The following is a 21,934-nucleotide window of genomic DNA, read 5'->3' as shown; positions in this document are numbered from 1 at the left end:
ATTGCCGGATCTTGGTAACTCCTGCTCATTCAAATCACCCCCTGATATTTTGGGATGTAGGATGGTAGCAACAACTTATATTCAGCATTGGGTTTCTCGACTTTCACAGAAACCATGTGTGTGAACACGTTGTTGGGAAGGGACCGTCTCTGTATGTTGCCGACTTGTACTTCCAAGCACTTAGTACAGTGCTCTGCATACAGTAAGCACTCAAAAAATACGATTGAATGAATGAATACATGGGGGTATGTACATTTTTGTAATAGTAGGGGTTTCCTTGACACCGTGGAATGTATTACCAGACCCTCCACCCGTGGTACTCCGTAAATTGTGTTTGTCTGAATCACAGTGGGCATTAGTTACAGCCCAAATGGTACTTTCCTGTCCTGAAAGAGTTAATGTGCCTCCCTCCAGGTCTAAATAGGAAGTGATTTAGTTAAGGGGAGAATAGAGTCTATTGTTTTTTTCTCAGACCTACCCTGAAAGGGGCTATTTATTTGGGGAGGGAGGAGCTGAAGTGAAGCTATTTTCTTCATTTTTATATTCAAATGTCTGCAGAGAAGAAAAGCACTTGAGACCTATTCATGGCTCAGAAGTGATCTACTGGGTAATAATATACTTTCTATTCCAGCTGTGCGGGGTTTTGGTACCACCTTGGGTTTAATTGAAAATATATTGTGACCTTGATGGTGTTCACTGGGCAAAGAAAGGACATAATTGGCATGAAGCTGGCTAAAGGACTCTAACAAATATCATTTGTTAATTTAATGTGAATCGGGAAAAAATATGAAGTCCTGTAAAAACAATAGACATTTAATTTGCATATAATTCTCATAAAATGAATAGTTTTCTAAAAAATTAATTTCCTATGCCTCCATACCTATTTGTTGTATCCCAAATGCTATCAGTATGATAATTACATTGTCCCTTACAGTCTCATGTTCCATCATAATTAAATAAACAGCTTGTAAATTGCAGTCCACAAAATGTCTGTGTTCCATTCTTACCTTAAGGGGTTTCCATGGTAACCAAGGACAGGAGGTTTAACTGTCATTTACTGGACATGAAGCTGTATGCAGCATTAACTTTTCTCTTTCCTTTTTCCTCCCTTTCTCCCTCTCCTTTCCTTTTTAAGAGTGAGGAAGTAATTTCAACTCAGTCAGCCACTGCAGATGCAATAATACTAAAATGTAGTCTGATATTCAAGTGTAATTGTGTTATTTGGAAAGGATTTTAAAAAATAGGATGTGAAGTTTAATAAGCTATGTAAGGGAGAAAGAGGCTGCAGTCACCAGTTGAAATTATGTAATTCTGAGCATTGCAGTCTGCAGTTCATTAATAAACCTGTAGTCACAGTACAGGTTCTGTATTCTCTGGGTCAAAGTTTGCAGTTCTATTTTTTTGTTTTGAACATACAGTATAAAACCAATATTAATGGTGATTGAAGATCGTGGAACCATTTTTCCAACTTCTGAAAGATCCTAGTTAGTGCTTTTAATTGGTTCCCATCACAAAGGAGCACTCACCAAGAACGCTAAAGAAAGTGGGATTTCCCAGAGGAAATTGGGTAAAGTGCACTAATGCAGTAGCAAGATTCTAAAAATTGATAAAAACCACTAGAAATATATTGAAATGTGATAAAAGGTATAGTTTGAAACTATCCACTTGCCCGACAACACTTTCAAATTACCAAATACTAAAAGGTTAGGAATTCAAACAATTAAATGGTAATTCATTCATTCAGTCATATTTACTGAGCACTTACAATGAGCAGACACATTCCCTGCTCACAAGGAGCTTACAGTCTAGAGGGGGAGTGTGTGTGTGTGTTTGTGTGTGTGTGTGTGTGTGTCCCAACCTCCTGTCTTTCCATGCTTCAATCTATACTTTACTCTATTGTCCAGATTATCTTTCTATAGCAACGCTCTGGGCATGTCACCCCTTCCTCAAAAATCTCCAGTGGTTGCCTATCAATCTTCATATGAAGCAAAAGCTCCTCAGTCTTGGCTTCAACACTCTCCATCACCTCGCCCCCTCCTACCTCACCTCCCTTCTCTCCTTCTCCATCCCAGCCTGCACACTCTGCTCCTCTGCTGCTAACCTCCTTACTGTGCCTTGTTCTCACCTGTCCCGCCATCAACCCTTGGCCCACGTCTTACCTCTGGCCTGGAATGCCCTCCCTCCTCACATCCGCCAAACTAGCTCTCTTCCCCACTCAAACCCTACTGAGAACTCACCTCCCCCAGGAGGCCTTCCCAAACTGAGGCCCCTTTTTCCTCTTCTTCTCCTCCCCTCCCCGTCACCCCTACTGCCTCCCTCTGCTCTACCCCCTTCCCTGCCCCACAGCACTTGTACATATTTATTACTCTATTTTATTAATGATGTGTATATATCTGTAATTCTACTTATCTATTTTGATGCTATTGAAACCTGTCTACTTGTTTTGTTTTGTTGTCTGTCTCCCCTGTCTAGACTGTGAGCCCATTGTTGGGCAGGGATTTCTCTATTTGTCACCAAATTGTACTTTCTAAGTGCTTAGTACAGTGTTCTGCACACAGTAAGCCCTCAATAAGTACGATTGAATGAATGAACGAATGAATGAATGTGCGTTTACATAATATTGGCTAGCTGTGGGGGTACTTATGGTTTCAGATGGTTGCAGTGAGGCTTCCCACAGCTTGCAGCAGCAATAGTAACAGAGGTTCCATGACAGGATGGTGAGTTTTTCACAATGGCATGTCGTTCAGGAAAAATCCTTCAAGATGATATAAAAAGCAGCTGATCTCATATGCCTCATGGGCAATCTGCCTTCCATATTGAATAACTAGTTTTCCCACTTTGGCACATACTCAGATCTCCGTGTTCTATTGGGGTTGGAAATGAAAATTAGGGGTTAGACCAATAAAAAGGAAATATCACTGTCCCTTCCATCTTGAGAACACTATCATAGAAAGAAGCAATTATCTGAAGGCAGATAATCGGAAAAATCTCTGAAGGCATGGTTGTAGAAATTGGTGGTATTTCATTTCATGGGACAACCCACATTGCATAACCTAAAACTACTTATCACTATTTGGTGGTGGAGCAATGTACTTTCCAGGAAGAAGAATTATGCAAATAATTTTATTTCTTATGTCTACATTGACTGCATTCTTCTCTCCCAATTGGCTATCACAGCAAGTGCTTGCCACATAGTAAGTGCTCAATAATTAGTTCCCCCTAGGTTAAAAGACAATTGTTTGAAGGAAAAAAAAATCTGATTGCAAACATTTCTGTGCTCTTTGGTGCCAGCACCTAGTTTTCCTAATTAAGCAATTTAAAGTGCAAATGTGTTTCTTAAAACCAGATTTCAGCCAATACTCTCAATTAGGACAACATTCCTGGCATCAACATTCCCATTAAGTGACTTTTACTAGAAATCACATAATCAGGGTAAGTGGATTTCTCCTTTTTGTTAATTCTCATTAAAACACACACACACACACACACACGCACCCCTCTCCACCACCCCCCCCACAATATAGTCCCTATGCAGTGATTTTTAGAGACTCTGGATGTATTTTACATAAATATTCTGACCGCATAACTTCAGTGATGTGACTTTGAGGTGGGAGAACTGTTTTTATATAAAGGTTATGCATATCTTTTTATCCCCTTACTTGTGACTGACTAGAGATATACTCTATCCATTAGCATTAAGGAATTTGAATGCTCGATAAAACATTGAAAGATAATTAGAAAATTCAGAAAAAGGGATAAATTCACTGACATTTACTAAAATTGTATTGTCCATTAAAAAATCTGTATGAGCATGTTTTCTTTGTTTTCATTCTATAGCATGAATAATATCCTAGGCACAGGGCATTTCCCCAAAAATAATGACCCAATGGGGTGGGTATTGTCGTTCCACTACACTCATTTAATTATCAATCCTTAGTCAACACTAAGGTCCCTCAGTGCATCACCAACTTCTCAAGATCTTTTTCTTCCTACATCTCTTTTGCTTCATTCTGAAATTTTAGATTAATTTCTTGCATTTAAGTACCTTGCTTTAAAATTAGCTTCAAATTCAACAGTAACAAAAGAAGTCAGTATGCAAAAAGATAAATTCAGTCTTAACAAGTTCAAAGTACAATGAAGTTCAGAGAAAAATTATTTCACTTTTTTTCCTGAATGCTGATTATACCTCATTTAAGCTATTCAGGTTCTTTACCTTAGTTCTTTTCTTCCCTTTGTCAAACTCAAAGCCTACAGCGAATATGCTCATTGTGCAGTGTGAGTTGCTAAACCAAATGTCCAGTTTACATACTGCATGTGCCCACTCAGTCTACATTCGTGAAGATTGATTGATTGATTTTTTTAAATTATAACAACAAGTTTAGCTCCAGTTTCTCTACCCTTTATTAGCTTGAGATTATTATCTTTAAAACGTCTCTGCCCGGAGTTCTCAGTCATTAAAGAATTCAAGCTTAGAGCTATCATGAAGTTAGGTAAAGATGATTAGCTCTATTTTGTTGCAGCATAAACTGTGGCCAGGTGTGGTGAAATACTTTTTTCAAACCTGCTGCTGCGATAAGCATAAAAGCAGTTTTGAAAATAAGTATGTTCATTCCCTTTTCCCTGCATATGCCTTGGCTGTGTGGAACTTACATTAGTATCAAAATGTAGGGAAGTAGCATGGAGCATTAGAAAGAACACGGGCCTGGAGCCAGAGGTCCTGGGTTCTAATCCCAGCTCTGCCGCTTAACTCCTGTGTGAACTTGGACAAGTCGCTTCACTTGTCTGTGTCTCAGTTAAAATGGGGATTAAATTCTCCTTTCTCTAATTTAGGTTGTGAGCCCTATGTGGGACAGAGACTGTACCCAACCTGATTATCTTGTATCTTTCCTAGTGCTTTGTACGAAGCCTGGCACATAGTGAGCACTTTACAAATACCATTAATAGAAAATACGCTTCCATAGATGTAGTTAAGAAAAATGGAGGAAAAGCCTAAAATGGAATAAATTATCATTAATTCTCTCAAGGTCCATCTTTTACTATAATGAAATTTGCATTAGAGGGATTCTACAGGGTTTCAGAACCAGTTGCATTTAATGGTCACCATGCCTGGTGCTGTTATCGTTTCTTCCTTACTGAGACTGTGAGTTCCATGTGGGACGTGGCCTTTTATTCTAATTAGGTTGGACACAGTCCATGTCTCACATGAGACTGACAGTCATAATGCCCATTTTACAAATGAGGTAACTGATGCGCAGAGAAGTTAAGTGACTTGCGCAAGCTCACACAGCAGAGAAGTGATAGAGCCAGGATTAAAACCTATGTCCTCCTGAATCCCGGTAGAATGAGTGCTCATTCCAATAGGCCACACTGCTTCTCAACCATGTGCGGCCTGTTTATTTTTTATTGCCCCTTTTAAATATGCGGTTTTCATAAAGATTTCGTGCTTAGTTTAGTTTGTAGTCAAGACCTATTTTAACTTTACAACTCTCTAGTATGAAAGATCTGGTGATGAGGAGGAGCAGTTCTTTTGAAAGGCCAAAGTGATTGTTTGATCAGCTTGATTCTCATGGCCTTCGGCACCCTCATTTAGTGAACATTTTCATGTTGGCCAGTATAGCTGTAAGTTGTGAATCTTAGTGACCACAGTGACCCACCCTGATGCATAGGCCAACTTGGTGAGGATGGCTGTTTTGAATGCTGCTCAGCAGCAAAAAATTGGGTATCTCTAACATAGGTAGTTCCCTGGCCCTTAGGAGACTGTGCTTCATTCTCGCCTGTCCTGCCGTTGACCCCCGGCCCATGTCCTTCCCCAGGCCTGCCCTCCTTCTAAACTGTGAGCCCGTTTTTGGGTAGGGACTGTCTTTATATGTTGCCAACTTGTACTTCCCAAGCACTTAGTACAGTGCTCTGCACACAGTAAGTGCCCAATAAATATGATTGAATGAATAAATGAATGAATCTTCCCCAGCATTTTGCAATGTGCTCATGTAATAGTAAGCATTTAACGAATGCCACTAAAAATTTTTATCATTAGCTGTTAATGTCATAATCATTCCAAAGCCATTGCTTTAAGACATTTCCCCTATTCTGACTCTTGTACATCAGGGTGACCTTTCATCTTTGGCTGCTTCATTCAGTCAATCATATTTATTGAGCACTTACTGTATGCAGAGCACTGTACTAAGCGCTTGGAAAGTACAGTTTGGATATAATGAATAATGTTCTAAGCGCTGGGGGAGATACAAGGTAATCAGTTTGTCCCATGTGGGGCTCACAGTCCCCATTTTACAGATGAGGTAACTGAGGCACAGAGAAGTTAAGTGACTTGCCCAAAGTCACACAGCAGACACTCCACTTGGTGGAGGCAGAATTAGAACCCTGGACCTCTGACTCCCAAGCCCATTCTCTTTCCACTAAGCCATGCAGCTGCTTCCACTTGTGCATAGCTATGCCCCATTTAAGTTTTGCATCATGATGTGTTCGGTAACTCTTGGTACACCCTATTTCATCTCATCATAGAGTAACTGTTTGAGTATCGAGCTGTTGTTCCATCACTTCACATATCCTGCCCAGGATTGCTTCAATGCTGGTGATCTGACTGTTTCATGACTTCATTATTTTGGCCCTCTCTTTCCGCTTAATGTCAGGTGATGTTTCCGGAACTGCTCAGAGATTAAATATGTTATTTTGGAAAGATCATATGTTACAGGGCATGAAGATTCAAACCCAGCTGAAAGTATGCAGAATAATTTTAGTGTCTACCAATTGGAATCTGCCAATCAATCTAGTCAAGGTCTTGATTCCTTGACCTAGGAGCCAAGTGTGGCCTAGTGAAAAGAGGATGGGCCAGGGTGTCAGAGGGTTCTGATTGCTGCTCTGTCCCATGCCTGCTGTGTGGCTTTGGGCAAGTCACTTCACTTCTCCACGCCTTAGTTACCTCGTCTGTAAAATAGGAATTAAATACCTGTTATCCCTTCTATATAAACTGTGAACCTAGTGTGGGACAGAACTGCATCTGACCGATTATCTTGAATCTTTCCCATTGCCTAGAAAAGTACTTGACACAAAATAAATGCTTACAAATATTATTATTGTTGCTATTATTAGTATTATTCCTTGTTGGAACCACACAGTATCTTTGAGTCTCTCCAAAGATGAACTAGTCCGTTAGATTCAGGTTTCCTCATTTGCAGCATATTATTTTAAATTCATTGGCTGCATTTAACTCTGTGCCCCTGATATTGAAGCTTAGTTTTTACCTATGTTTGTCAGATGCAGACTGGTACATAACCTCAAGCTTGAGACTCCTTATTACTGTGATTCTAATTTTGAAAAGCAGCTCATTATCTCCTACTTGTCCTCTGTTGTATCTGCTTCTGGGGCTACTATGTGAGAACACCTATACTGATGCAGTGGAAGGGGCATGGCTCTGAGAATCAGGAGATCTGTTGTAGACCCAACTCTGCAAGTGAGGCTTTGCCATCAGTGGTAAACACGTGTGACCAAAGAACCACCTAACTCCTTCCATGAAGTGGACATGCCCAGCAGGGATTCTGAAAAAGACCCATGTCACTCCCCTCCTCAAAAATCTCCAGTGATTGCCTGTCAATCTATGAATCAAGCAAAAACTCCTCACTCTCGGCTTCAAGGCTCTCCATCACCTCGTCCCCTCCTACCTCACCTCCCTTCTCTCCTTCTACAGCCCAGCACACACCCTCCACTCCTCTGCCACTAACCTCCTCACTGTGCCTCGTTCTCAGCTGTCTAACCGTCGACCCCTGGGCCACGTCCTCCCCCTGGCCTGGAATGCCCTTCATCCACACATCCACCAAGCTAGCTCTCTTCCTCTCTTCAAAGCCCTACTGAGAACTCACCTCCTCCAGGAGGCCTTCCCAGACTGAGCCCCCTTTTTCCTTCCTCCTGCCCTCCCCATCGCCCCTGCTCCCTCCCTCTACCCTACCCCCTTCTCTCCCACAGCACTTGTATATATTTGTACATATTTATTACTGTATTTATTTGACTTGTACATATTTACTACTCCATTCATTTTATTGATGATGTGCATATAGCTATAATTAGATTTATTCTGATGGCTTTGACACCTATCTACTTGTTTTGTTTTGCTGTCAGTCTCCCCCTTCTAAACTGTGAGCCCGTTGTTGGGTAGGGACCGTCTCTATATGTTGCCGACTTGTACTTCCCAAGCTCTTAGTACAGTGCTCTGCAAACGGTAAGCACTCAATAAATACAAATGAATGAGTGAATGAATGAATGAATGAATGACCCGGACTAAGAAGGAGTGGCAAACACTGCAACTGCAACTGAGGCAATTGCTGGCTTATCATGGAGTGATGGAAAGGCATCATTACTTAGCTGCAGTCACTTCATCTGTAAATGTTTGCAAATCACATTTAATGCACTTCACAGTGTACTCCACTCCAGCCTGCATACTTGTTTGTTGCAATCCATGCCCCAATCATATCCCAAGTACAAGTGTAGTACAAGTATTTTACTTGTACATATCTATTCTATTTATTTTATTCTGTTGGTATGTTTGGTTTTGTTCTCTGTCTCCCCCTTTTAGACTGTGAGCCCACTGTTGGGTAGGGACTGTCTCTATATGTTGCCAACTTATACTTCCCAAGCGCTTAGTACAGTGCTCTGCACACAGTAAGCGCTCAATAAATACGATTGATGATGATGATGATGATCCCGACTGGCAAAGAAGAGAAAGTACAAGTAGCCCTGCATAATAACTTTCACTATTATATTTTTTTCCAGGTAGGTTCTTAGTTCTGAAGTCTCATGGTTGAGGCTCTTTCAACCGTTCTTGCTGGGTAATAATCAAGAGCTTTTGATGGTGTTCTTAACTTGTTGAGTAGAAAGAGTTTCTCTGGTGGTCTGAATCATATTCTAAAACGAGCTTCCAGGTCTCTTTTGGCATCACTGAGTATGTCCCAGATAGAATCAGTTAAGACAGGACTGAATCTAATGCATAAGCCCACTTTACTTCACTATTGATGTCATGTAGTGGGTACCAAACAAGGGAAAGCTGAATAGCTTTCATAATAACCCAAAAGATGTTAAGGAAAAGGAATGCTCAGTTTTCATTAGGATCTTGAACATTTCTGACCACTTTCATTTCATTTCATTCTCTCTGGAAGAAAAAAATTGCTGAGCCAGTTTTAAGCTAAATTTGAGTGAATATTTTAAGTTTCCTCTCTGGTTTTGTAAGTTATTAAATAAATATAGCACATGTCTGGGATACAATGGGAGAAGAAACAGGGTATAGGAGATTGGGAAGAGGAGGGGTAAAAATAATTATTAAAAGCATATAAAAATAGTCCTCAGAATATCCTCATTTAATTCAGGTATCTTAGTAGTCTATACTTCATTTTATCTTAAAAAATCAATTTGAAAAAGTAATGATGATGAAACAGAAGAATCTCCATCAGAGTCCTCTGGTGTGCTTATGTATGATGCCTAAAGGGATGACAAGGAGCAAGACAAATTAATTTTATTTTTAGATTAGGTGAGTTGCAGATGTATTTTAAATTCTGATTTTTAATATAGAACAGATTTAAACTTGTTATTTACAGAGTGTAATTATATTTTGTCAGTTCCTTTCTTGGTGCCATAATGTTCTGTTCTTTGGCCTGGATGATGGACTCACTCCAGAACTTGCATTTTCCAGGAAACAGTTTTGTGTGTGGAAATAATGTTTTCTGCGATCCACAAATGGAGGCACAGTTTTATGTAATAATGCAGATTTTTTTACATGTATTTCTTAAACACTTACTATGTGCAGAGCACCATACTGAGCACATGGAGTAATTTCCACACACAAAACTGTTTCCTGGAAAATGAGAGTTTGAAGTGAGCCTATCATCCAGACCAAAGAACAGAACATTATGGCACCAAGAAAGGAATTGACAAAATAAAATACCACTCTGTAAACAACAAGTTCAAATCTGTTCCATATTAAAAATCAGAATTTAAAATTCAGATCACACATGAGGCTCATAGTCTAGGTAGGAGAGAGGAAGGTTTGATCCCCATTTTACAGATGAGGTAACTGAGGCACATTGAAGTGAAGTCATTTAGCCAGGGTCACACAGCAGACATGTGGTGGACCTGGGATTAGAACCCATGTCCTCTGACAATTCATTTATTCATATTCATTGAGCAATTACTGTGTGCAGTGCACTGTACTAAGCGCTTGGAAGTGTACAGTATAACAGTAAATGGACAAATTCCCTGTCCACAATGAGGCTACAGTCTGGAGAGTGAGATAGACATTAATAGAAATAAATAAATTTCAGATGCGTACATAAGTGCTGTGGGGCTGGGAAGGGGGATGAATAAAGGGAGCAAGTCAGGGTGATGCAGAAGGGAGAGGGAGAAGAGGAAAAGGGGGCTTAGTCCGGGAAGGCCTCTTGGAGGAGATGTGCCTTCGAAAAGGGGAGAGTAATTGTCTGACAGATTTGAGGAGGGAGGGTGTGTCAGGCCAGAGGGAAGACATACGCAAGGGACTGATGGTGAGATAGATGATATCGAGGTACAGTGAGAAGGTTAGCATTAGCGGAGCCAAGTGTGTGGGCTGGGTTGTAGTAGGAGAGTAGTGAGGTGAGGTAGGAGGGGGGTGAGGTGGGAGGCCCATGCTCTCTCTATTGGGTACCACACCCATGCTCTCACTACAAGACCGCACTGCTTCCCATAGTTATACAGTCCCATATTTAAGGATTATAGAATTTGTGTGAATGTTGATGGGATGTTATAGAGGATTGCTTCCTTTAGGACCTTATATTAGAGTTCAGTCATCTATTTCTTTAGCCATTTTGAAAGACTAAAGTTTTCTGATTCATCTGTACTTGTACATTCCTGCTCTTCCGCTCCTGCCTCTCCTTGGCCTCTTTCCCTGCTTGTGGGACTGCTCCCTTATAAGATTCTGAGGTCTCTGTTCGTCTTCTGCTCACAGCTAGAGCCTCTCCTCAGGGATCAGGCTGTTTGCACCTCTCGCTCTCAGCTGTCCAGATCTTCAAACTCCTGCTTTTCCGCTTCTTCCTCTTCCCTGCTCTCCCTCTTCCTTTCTCCTCCTCTCCCTCTTCCTTTCTCCTCCTCCTTGCCCTTGCTTTGGTTCATGCTCCTGCTCCTTCTGTGGCCCAGCCTCTCAACCAAGATTTAGAAACGGACACTTTCCATTTTATCTAGGAGTTTTTTTAATAACAGTAAAAGGTACTAATTTATACTTTCAGAGTTAGATTTCATGTAAATTTTTATGACTCGACAAAACAATAGAAGGCATTGCTATGCAGTACTTACAGCAAAACTTGTTATTTTTAATACCAGGGTAAACTAGAGGAAGTAAATAAGAATTACAGGTGAGGAAGGTACAATTTTAATTTTTGACAAGCATGGTGGACCATTTCTGAGAGCTTAGAACAGCGCTCAGAGTTTAGAACAGTGCTCAGCACTTAGAATAGTGCTTAGTGCTTAGAACAGTGGTCAGTACTTAGAACAGTGCTTGGCACATAGTAAACACTTAACAAATACCATTATTATTGTTATTATTATTGCTATTACTAGACTCACACCATAATCAATAGTGGGGAGAATGAAGAGGCCTTTTTAAGCTTGTATAATCATAATAATAATTGTGGTGTTTGTTAATCATTTACTATGTGCCAGGTACTGTACTAAGTACTGGGGTGTGTACAAGCAAATCAGGCTGGACTCAGTCCCTGTCCCTCAAGGGGCTCACAGTCTTAATAGTTGCTTTATTTAAGTGCTTACAATGCACCAGACACTATTATAATTAAGCACTGGGGTGGGTATAAGTAAAATGAGTTGGATACAGTCTCTGTCCCACATGGGGTTCATAGTCTTAATCTCCATTTTATGGATGAGGTCACTGAGGTGCAGAGAACAATAACTGATATTTGTTAAGCACTCCCTATGTGCCAAACACCGTTCTAAACATTGAGGTGGATACAGGATAGTCAGTTTGGACACAATCCCTGTTCAATATGGTGTTCACAGTCTTAATCCCCATTTTACAGATATGGGGATTAACTGAAGGAGGTAATGTGTGTGTGGAAGGTAAGTGGAGGTAACTGAAGCAGAGAGAAGTGAAGCAATTTGCCCAAGGCCATACAGCAGACAAGTGGCAGAGCTGGGAGTAGAACCCCAGTCCTTCCAACTCCTTGGTCTGTGCTCTATCTGTGCTCTGTCTATTAGGCCATGTTGTAGTGTATGAATACCAATTGTATTTCCATGGGAATACCCCAGTAAGAGTGAAGTCCCAGCACCATCTTTTTTTAAAAATTGGGAGATGACTACCTTTCCTAATATTCCTCATCAGTGCCTTACTTTACTATGGAAACCTTGACTGTTAGGATTGAAGAGCCCACAGGATCACTGGGCAGGGTCAAGCTAAACATTTGGCACTTTTCAGTCTATCATTTGTTGAATGCTTACTGTGTGAAAAGCGTTGTACTAAGTTGGGAGAAAACAGTAGAGTTACTAGACACAATCCCACTCAATGAGGACTTTACAATCTAATGAGGAGGAATTTACAATCTAGTAGTAAAAGTACTATTAAAATTAAGCACATTCAGATCAGCCCTTTCTTCTCCATCCAAACTGCTAACTTATTAGTACAATCACTCATATCCCGACTGGATTACTGTATCAGCATCCTTTCTGGTCTCCCAACCTCCTGTCTCTCAATCAATCAATCAATCAATCAATCGTATTTATTGAGCACTTACTTTGTGCAGAGCACTGTACTAAGCGCTTGGGAAGTACAAGCTGGCAACATATAGAGACAGTCCCTACCCAACAGTGGGCTCACAGTCTAAAAGGGGGAGACAGAGAACAAAACCAAACATACTAACAAAATAAAATAAATAGAATAGATATGTGCAAGTAAAATAAATAAATAAGTAGAGTAATAAATATGTACAAACATATATACATATATGCAGGTGTTGTGGGGAAGGGAAGGAGGTAAGATGGGGGGATGGAGAGGGGGATGAGGGGGAGAGGAAGGAAGGGGCTCAGTCTGGGAAGGCCTCCTGGAGGTGGTGAGCTCTCAGTAGGGCCTTGAAGGGAGGAAGAGAACTAGCTTGGCGGATGGGCAGAGGGAGGGCATTCCAGGCCCGGGGGATGACGTGGGCTGGGGGTCGATGGCGGGACAGGCATCTCTCCCCACTTCAGTCTATAGTTCACTCTGCTGCCCAGATTATCATTCTACAGAAATGCTCTGGGCATGTCACCACCCTCTTCTCAAAAATCTCCAGTGGTTGCCTATCATCAATCGTATTTATTGAGCACTTACTGTGTGCAGTGCACTATCAACCTCCATCAAGCAAAAACTCCTCACTATTGGCTTCAAAGCACTACATCACATTGCCCCCTCCTACCTCACCTCTCTTCTCTCCTTTTACATCCCAGCCCACACACTTTGTTCCTCTGGTGCTAACTTTCTCACGGGCGTCTCATTCTCGCCTCTTCCGCTGTTAACCCCTGGCCCACATCCTACCTTTGGCCAGGAATGCCCTCCCTCCTCACATCTGCCAAACTAGCACACTCCCCCCCTTCAAAGCCCTACTGAGAGCTCACTTCCTCTAGGAGGCATTCCCGTACTGAGCTCCCCTCTTCCTCTGCTCCTCCTCCCCTCCCCATTGCCCCGACTCACTCCCTCTGCTCTACCTTCCTCTCCTCCCCTCAGTACTTGTGTATATATATGTACATTTTCATTATTCTATTTGTTTTGTTAATGATATGTATTTATCTATAATTCTATTTATTCACATTGATGCTGTTGATGCCTGTTTACTTTTGATGTCTGTCTCCCCCCTTCTAGACTGTGAGCCCACTGTAGGGCAGGGATTGTCACTATTTGTTGCTGAATTGTATTTTCCAAGCTCTTAGTACAGTGCTCTGCACACAGTAATCACTCCATAAATATGGTTAATGAATACAATTAATAAAATAAATAAATACTCTTTTTACCAAAGATGATAATCCTGGCCTACCTGGGAAGAGTGGCCACTGATGGCACTGGAGAATATCAGACATTAAGATGTATGTGATGTCCCGTGATGTTATTCCTGTGATAACATCATACATGCCATTTTGTAGAGGCTTGCTTTCTGCCCAATTATAGAGCATTCCTTTGGGGAGAACCCCTGACTCCCCGATTTACTGGTAATCATTTGTTTTCCCCTCAGATCCCCCTGAACACAGGCACCAAGTCTGAGTCACAGCTCTCAGCAATAGTAGCTAAGATAGAAGGAGCCTGGGCATTTTATAACCTTAGAAATAAAGATGCCCAGTGTCATATCTGTACCAGACAGGGGAAAACCAGATGAAAATCAGACTGTTTGGTATAGAAGCAGATGATGAGCCACCCTCTAAATTGCTGATTTCAATCAATCAATCAATGGCATCTTTGAGTGTTTACTATGTTCAGAGCCGTGTCCTAACCGGAAGGGAGAGTATGATACAGCCAAGTTGGCAGTCAGTCAGTCAATCTGTTGTATTTACTGAGCACTTGCTGTGTGCAGAGCACTGTACTAAGGACTTGGGGGAGTACACTATAGCAATAAGTGGACACGTTCCTTTTCCATAATGAGCTTATAGTCTTTAGGGAGAGAGAGACATTAATTTTAATACATAATTTATAACATTCAATTTAAAGATATGTACATAAGTACTGTGGCATTGATGGTTGGACGAATAGCAAGTGCCCAAAGTTCACAGATCCAAGTGCAAAGATGACACAGAAGGGATTTTGTCCAAAGTTCTGCCAATGGAGACTTGACTCATAGATTCTCTTTTAGCCACCTTAACACATTCCTTACCATCAGTCTGCAGGATTGAATGAAGTGCGTTCTCCAAAGAACAGTTGACTAGAGTCTGTATGTTGGCTTAATCAGCCCTAGTTAAGCATTACCTTGTGAAAGATTTTATTAATCCATTGAGAACTTTGAATGTCATCAAGTTGCCAACTAGTTGAAGAAAAGTCATATTTCAGTGGTCACGTTTAAGGCTCAGATAGGCAGCTAGAGTTAATACAGCCTTTAACATCTATGTGACATTGTGATCCATCCAGAGGACACCGCAATATTCAACTCTAGACATAAGCATAACACATTCCACAGAGTAAAGCTCTCATTGGTCATGACTACTCTCCAGGCTAAATTTAAATAGGGATGAAAGATTTTCTACCTCAACAATAACAAAAAAATCAAACACATGCCTTTAAAAATAGGTCGGGATTCATCTGTGTTGCCAGGCAGCTGTTTAATGATATGGATATGTCAAGTTCATTCCTGAGCTACGGTGATTTAAATGTTATAACATTCCTCTACATTTGCCTAGAGGGTCAGCCTGGAGCATATTTAAAAATATAACTTCCACTGGAATACTACTGGAATATGTGCTAGTTGAATAGAACAAAACTACTGAGCTCCTGAGCAAAGAATGGCCACAAGCCTTTCAGAATCACGTTGAAAGTGGTATTGAATCAAGCAAAATGTATATCATTACTGGTAATCAAGGGAATATAATGTGCTTTCTGAGCCTCACTGGGAACTGGCCAAACTTCAAAAATTTTGCAGATCAATCAACACTATTTATTGAGGGCTTACTCTGTGCAGAGCACTGTACTATGCACTTGGGAGACTACAATGCAATAGAGTTGGTAGGCACTATGTGCTATGGAGTTGGTAGACCTGATCCCTCAAGGAGTTTACATTCTGGAGGGATATTTCTTGATAATCATAATTCGTGTTCCAAACAAGTGTACTTTGAAATGCATTTCCAAACCTAGTGTAGTCTTCCCAATCATTTAGAACTCTAGAAAATGTAATAAAAAGTTTTAGTCCATTTATGGGTATAATGTCCTGAATATGGAAAGCTGCTGATGCTAAAAATCAATTAATCAATAGCATTAATTGGCTACTTTATGAATGGCATTGTACTAAATGCTTGAGAGAAAACAGTAGATTTAGTAGGCACTGAATGCTATTTGAATAGGTATAACCGAAAAGCCTTAAGTATGACCCTAAGCATTTTCCACATGAGATACAGCTTGTAGCTGTCATACCGTTAGCTATTTGCTTCAAGCAGAATCACTGGCAGTAATATTTCCAGTCTTCTTCATCAGCTAGTGGATTCTTATGCTTACAGTAGTCAATCAGTCTATTTAGTTAATCGATTAATGATATTTATTGGTCCCTTCCTATGTGCAGATCAATCGATCAATCGGTGGTATTCATTGAGTGCTCATAGGATGCTAAGTACTTGGGAAAGTACAATATAAAAGAGTTGGTAAGACATGTTCCTGCACACAAGGAGCTTAAAATCTAGAGAACTGCATTAAATACTTGCAAAAGTACAAACACAATCCCCGGCATCAAGGAGCATAGAATCTAAGTGGGGAGACAGACTTTAAAATAAATTACAAGTAGCAGAAGCTGTCAATATATAGTCATAGGTACAGAGGTTGTGGGGGGATATTGAGTGTCTAGGTTATTTGGAGTAGGATTAAGTGTGTAGGTGATGTAGAAGGGAGGCCAAGGAGAAGAGATTTTAGTAAGGCTGGGAAGATAAACAGAGTGCTGGACTTTGAGACATGAAGAGGCGGTGGCGGGGGGTGGGGTTGGGGGGGAAGTTCCAAGCAGGAGGGAGAGAATGAGCAGGGTTTGACAAGTAAAGGGATAAATGAGACATAGTGGGTAGATTGATATTATAGAAGTGAAAGGTGCCGGCTAGGTTGTAGTGAGAAAGCAAAAAGGATGGATGATACGCTGGTGAGGATTTTCTGCTTAATGCTGTGATGGATGGGGATCCATTGAAGGTTTTGAGGAGAGGGGACATATGCGCGAACTGATTTTTTTTAAGAAAAATGATATGGGCAGCAGAATAGAGTCTAGATTAGAGGAAAGAAAAGCTGGAGGAAGAGAGATCAGTGAAGAGGTTGATGTGTAGTCAAGTTGGAATATGACAAGTGCTTGGATCAGCCAAGTAATAGTCTGAATGGAGAGCAAGTGGTGGGTACTAGAGATGTTAGGATCTAGAACTGATGGGATTTGATGTCTGACAGAATAAGCCATAACGCTTTCTGATGAACTCAGTTATTTGTCTGTTCTTACCTTTCAGTATTTAAAATCTAGGTTGCATTTCTTAAAGGTCTTCAATTATCCATTTATCATTTCCTCTGTTTTCCAGGTCTGTGGTCCCTTCTTTCTCTAACAGCAGAATGGGAATAGTCAGCTGCTGTCTACCTTGCACAAAATATAAGGAATAGAAATTCAACCAGTTTAGCTTTGATGCTATTTGATGACCTGGCTCTTCTGCGGAGTTGATAATTTAATTACATATAGGTTAATAATTTAAGATGAATGATCCTGGTGAAAGTATTCCAGAAATTAGATTTGTCATACAGAGTAGTCCAAATTTCATTGCCAAAATGTTTGCTGAGCATGACTATTGCTGCGGAAACTGGTAGCTTGGTCTCAATCCTGTTGCCATGTTAATATTACAGTCTGCTACCTAGTCTTCAAAAGAAGTTTTCCCTGCAATGAATTTCTTTTTCATTGAGTGTTGGTACAACTAGGTCATTAATAGTGAAAGTACTTGTAAAAACACCAAGAAGGAAAGAGCATTCTTTAGGACTCTTAACAGAAGTATCATAGAAGGTAATTGAAAACCAGGTTACAAAATATATTAATAATCTGATGGCATGTTTATAGAAATTAAATGAATTCAATTGTGATCTAAAATTAACTTGTATAAGATATGCAGTGAAACCTGGCTTTTAGCTGTAAAATGAAATAATTTGGTTCAAGTGGAAAATCTTTGGCTGATAGTATTTTGCTTCAGTTAATGAGTGTATTATGTATTTGTTTGCTCTAGGTTATTACTGAGCTATGACTTGTAATTCGTAAGACTTCACTTATTGTTGATTTACAGGAAATTCCATTACTCTGAACAGCTGAGTGCTTTTTACAGTAAGCAGGGGATTTGAAAATGAACCTAGTTCTAAATAGGGGATAGCTGGGATGTCATAGAAAGTAAAAGAAAAGGCTCAGCAATGAAAGACCAAGGGACTTTGGGGAAGTCAACCAATTTTTTTCCTTTCAATAGCCTAAGGGAGTTTGTGTTTATCATATAAAACTGAACATGACATGTAAAACAGTGACCTGGAATTGTGTCTGTCACCATCAGGGTTCTCCCAGTAAAGTGTTAAAAATGTGGCTGGCACTCAAAAATGCTTAATAATAATCATAATGATGATTATTAATTTGTCTAGGGGGTTGATGATTATGTGCAAAAATACATATATGACTTTGTATTTAAATATTTTTTATTTGGATCTCACATCTAAGAAGAATCTTTCTGTGACTGCCACGCATGGGGAAACAGATGACTGTAATCATGAAGGCAGAAAAAGACTGCCAAGTTGTGTGCCCATATCCTGCTTTCTGACACATATTAGCAGTTGCATGGCTCATATGCAAGTGACTATCTCAATTCGTAATGCAGGAAACTTTCTGGAAAGATGAAGACCAGCAAAAATTTCATATGCCCTCATTGAGTCCAAGATCTCATGGAGCTTGAACTGTGATTTTGAAGTTTTTGTTGTTGTTTTTTCTCCACAGAGAACCATTTTAAGTCATTTAGAATGGTGGTGTATCCAGGGACGCCAGGCTTAAGCCATAATTCCCACAAGTGTTCACATCGGTCATACTAGGTGGATATGGAGAGTATGATTAGGCCATTTTACTCGATATCTGCTTCCTCTGAGCTTTCCTTGTCTCCCTGTGCAATTTAAAACTGAATGCTAATTATTTGCTAATCACTGTTTTGGGACCATGACAGCTGGAGGGGGCATTGGCTGATATTTTCCTAGAGTGAGGAATGGAGTTTGATTGGAAACAAAATGAAATCTTGTCAATGACACTGAGTTGGAAAGCAGGTTTGGGCATTGGAAATAAGCCCTTCAAGGACAGGGGCTGTATCTTCTGTAGTATTTCCCTACAACCCCTAGAATACCATTCTGCCCAGAAAAAGATTGGGATAATCTGTTGATGATGTCGACAGTGGTAGAGAAGCAGCATTGCTCAGTGGAAAGAGCACGGGCTTTGGAGTCAGAGGTCATGGGTTCAAATCCCGACTCCACCAACTGTCAGCTGTGCGACTTTGGGCAAGTCACTTAACTTCTCTGTGCCTCAGTTACCTCATCTGTAAAATGGGGATGAATATTGTGAGCCCCCATGACCTGATCACCTTGTAACCTCCCCAGCGCTTAGAGCAGTGCTTTGCACATAATAAGCGCTTAATAAACACGATTATTATTATTGTTTTCAGGTATTTAATTTTGGTTGTTTTTGCTTGTTTCAGACGCTTTGAACTCCAGGAGGACCAAGACCAGTTAAATTATGAATGTTGAACAAGATGACCTTACATCCACAGCAGATAATGATAGGTCCTAGGTTTAACAGGGCCCTATTTGACCCGCTGCTTGTGGTGCTTCTGGCTCTTCAGCTTCTCGTGGTGGCTGGCCTAGTGAGGGCTCAGACCTGCCCTTCCGTCTGCTCCTGCAGCAACCAGTTCAGCAAGGTGATCTGCGTGCGCAAGAATCTCCGAGAGGTTCCAGATGGCATCTCCACCAACACGAGGGTGCTGAATCTCCACGAGAACCAGATTCAGGTCATCAAAGTGAACAGCTTCAAGCACCTGAGGCACTTGGAAATTCTCCAGCTGAGCAGAAATCACATCCGAACGATCGAATTAGGGGCCTTCAATGGTCTCACTAACCTCAACACCCTGGAACTCTTTGACAACCGAATCACCATCATCCCCAATGGAGCTTTCGTGTACTTGTCAAAACTGAAGGAGCTCTGGCTGCGGAACAACCCCATTGAGAGCATCCCCTCGTATGCTTTTAACAGGATCCCTTCTCTGCGCAGGTTGGATCTGGGGGAATTGAAAAGGCTTTCATACATCTCGGAAGGTGCCTTTGAGGGCCTGTCCAATTTGAGGTACTTGAACCTTGCCATGTGCAACCTCCGGGATATCCCTAATCTCACTCCCCTCGTTAAACTGGATGAGCTGGATCTTTCCGGAAACCATTTGTCGGCAATCAGACCAGGATCCTTCCAAGGACTGATGCACCTTCAGAAACTGTGGATGATTCAGTCTCAAATTCAAGTGATTGAAAGGAATGCCTTCGATAACCTTCAGTCACTGGTAGAGATCAATCTGGCACACAACAATCTGACGTTACTGCCTCACGACCTCTTCACGCCCCTCCATCAACTAGAAAGGATACACTTGCATCATAATCCCTGGAACTGCAACTGTGATATCTTGTGGCTGAGCTGGTGGATCAAGGACATGGCCCCGTCCAATACTGCATGCTGTGCCCGTTGCAACACGCCTCCCAACCTGAAAGGACGGTACATCGGGGAGTTGGACCAGAATTATTTCACATGTTACGCTCCCGTGATCGTTGAGCCCCCGGCCGACCTCAACGTCACGGAAGGCATGGCGGCTGAGCTGAAATGTCGGGCCTCCACCGCACTGACCTCGGTGTCTTGGATTACTCCAAATGGAACAATTATGACCCATGGGGCCTACAAGGTTCGGATTGCCGTGCTCAGCGATGGCACATTAAATTTTACCAATGTAACTGTGCAAGATACAGGCATGTATACATGCATGGTGAGTAATTCTGTTGGAAATACCACGGCTTCAGCCACCCTAAATGTTACTGCAGCCCCCGCTACTCCTTTCTCTTACTTTTCAACTGTCACAGTAGAGACTATGGAACCTTCTCAGGACGAGGCACGGACCACAGAGAACAACGTGGGCCCTACGCCGGTCATTGACTGGGATACCGCCAACGTGACCACCTCTCTCACGCCACAGAGCACAAGGTCAACGGAGAAGATGTTCACCATCCCAGTGACCGATATGAGCAATGGGATTCCGGGGATAGATGAGGTGATGAAGACTACCAAAATCATCATCGGTTGTTTTGTGGCCATAACCCTCATGGCCGCGGTGATGCTGGTCATTTTCTACAAGATGAGGAAACAGCACCATCGGCAGAACCACCATGCGCCAACGCGGACTGTTGAAATCATTAATGTGGATGATGAGATTACAGGTGACACACCCATTGAGAGCCACTTGCCCATGCCTGCCATAGAGCATGAGCACCTAAATCATTATAACTCTTATAAATCTCCCTTCAACCACACAACCACAGTGAACACAATAAATTCAATACACAGTTCAGTGCATGAACCGTTATTGATTCGAATGAACTCTAAAGACAATGTACAAGAGACTCAAATCTAAACCATTTACAAAGTTACAGAAAACAGACAGTTTATAAAAATGACACAAATGACTGGGCTAAATCTACTGTTTCAAAAAAAAAGTGTCTTTACAAAAAAACAAAAAGAAAAGAAATTTATTTATTAAAAATTCTATTGTGATCTAAAGCAGACAAAATGATGTGTATTCCTCAGAACCTGTTTTTGCTGCACTTATTTACCTTCACCTACCCCCTGCCCACCCCTACTTGCCATATTTTTCATAGGAAATCTCAATTCCCTAAGGAACTGGTCTAGGAAATTTTGTAAGAATTCTGTTACACTTTGGGATTTTTATGGTGAATTCTAGTGGTGAGATTCGGTCTATTTTGTCTTTTTTCTGTTTTTTTCTCATGCCCTTATGAAATAGTTCAATGGGGAATGCAGTATTAGATGTAGATTTATAAGACAGAAGGAGGAAAAAAATTGCAAGATCTTATATTTTTCATGTAATACCTGTTCTGTATTTATCAGGAGAACCATTCTGTGGAAAAGAAAAGAAAAGAAAAAAAAAGACAGATGAATTTACATGTGAACAT

The 21,934-nt window shown here is 41.0% G+C and overlaps 1 protein-coding gene across 3 annotated transcripts in view; it reads left to right on the top strand.

The window, feature by feature from the left end:
* The window catches only part of LRRC4C (leucine rich repeat containing 4C), a 1,005,802-nt gene extending 984,273 nt beyond the window's left edge, over positions 1-21,529 (top strand). For all 3 annotated transcript variants that reach the window (XM_038765185.1, XM_038765186.1, XM_038765184.1), the window contains one exon: positions 19,414-21,529. In XM_038765185.1, coding sequence (XP_038621113.1) covers positions 19,456-21,378 — 1,923 coding nt within the window. In that variant the 5' untranslated portion in view covers positions 19,414-19,455 and the 3' untranslated portion in view covers positions 21,379-21,529. The remainder of the gene's footprint in view (positions 1-19,413) is intronic.
* The last annotated feature ends 405 nt before the right edge of the window (positions 21,530-21,934 follow it).

This window comes from Tachyglossus aculeatus, chromosome 22, assembly GCF_015852505.1.
Source record: "Tachyglossus aculeatus isolate mTacAcu1 chromosome 22, mTacAcu1.pri, whole genome shotgun sequence".
Lineage (NCBI taxonomy): Eukaryota > Metazoa > Chordata > Mammalia > Monotremata > Tachyglossidae > Tachyglossus > Tachyglossus aculeatus.
The sequence above is the reverse complement of the archived record's forward strand: the minus strand, read 5'-3'. Positions and strand labels throughout refer to the sequence as shown.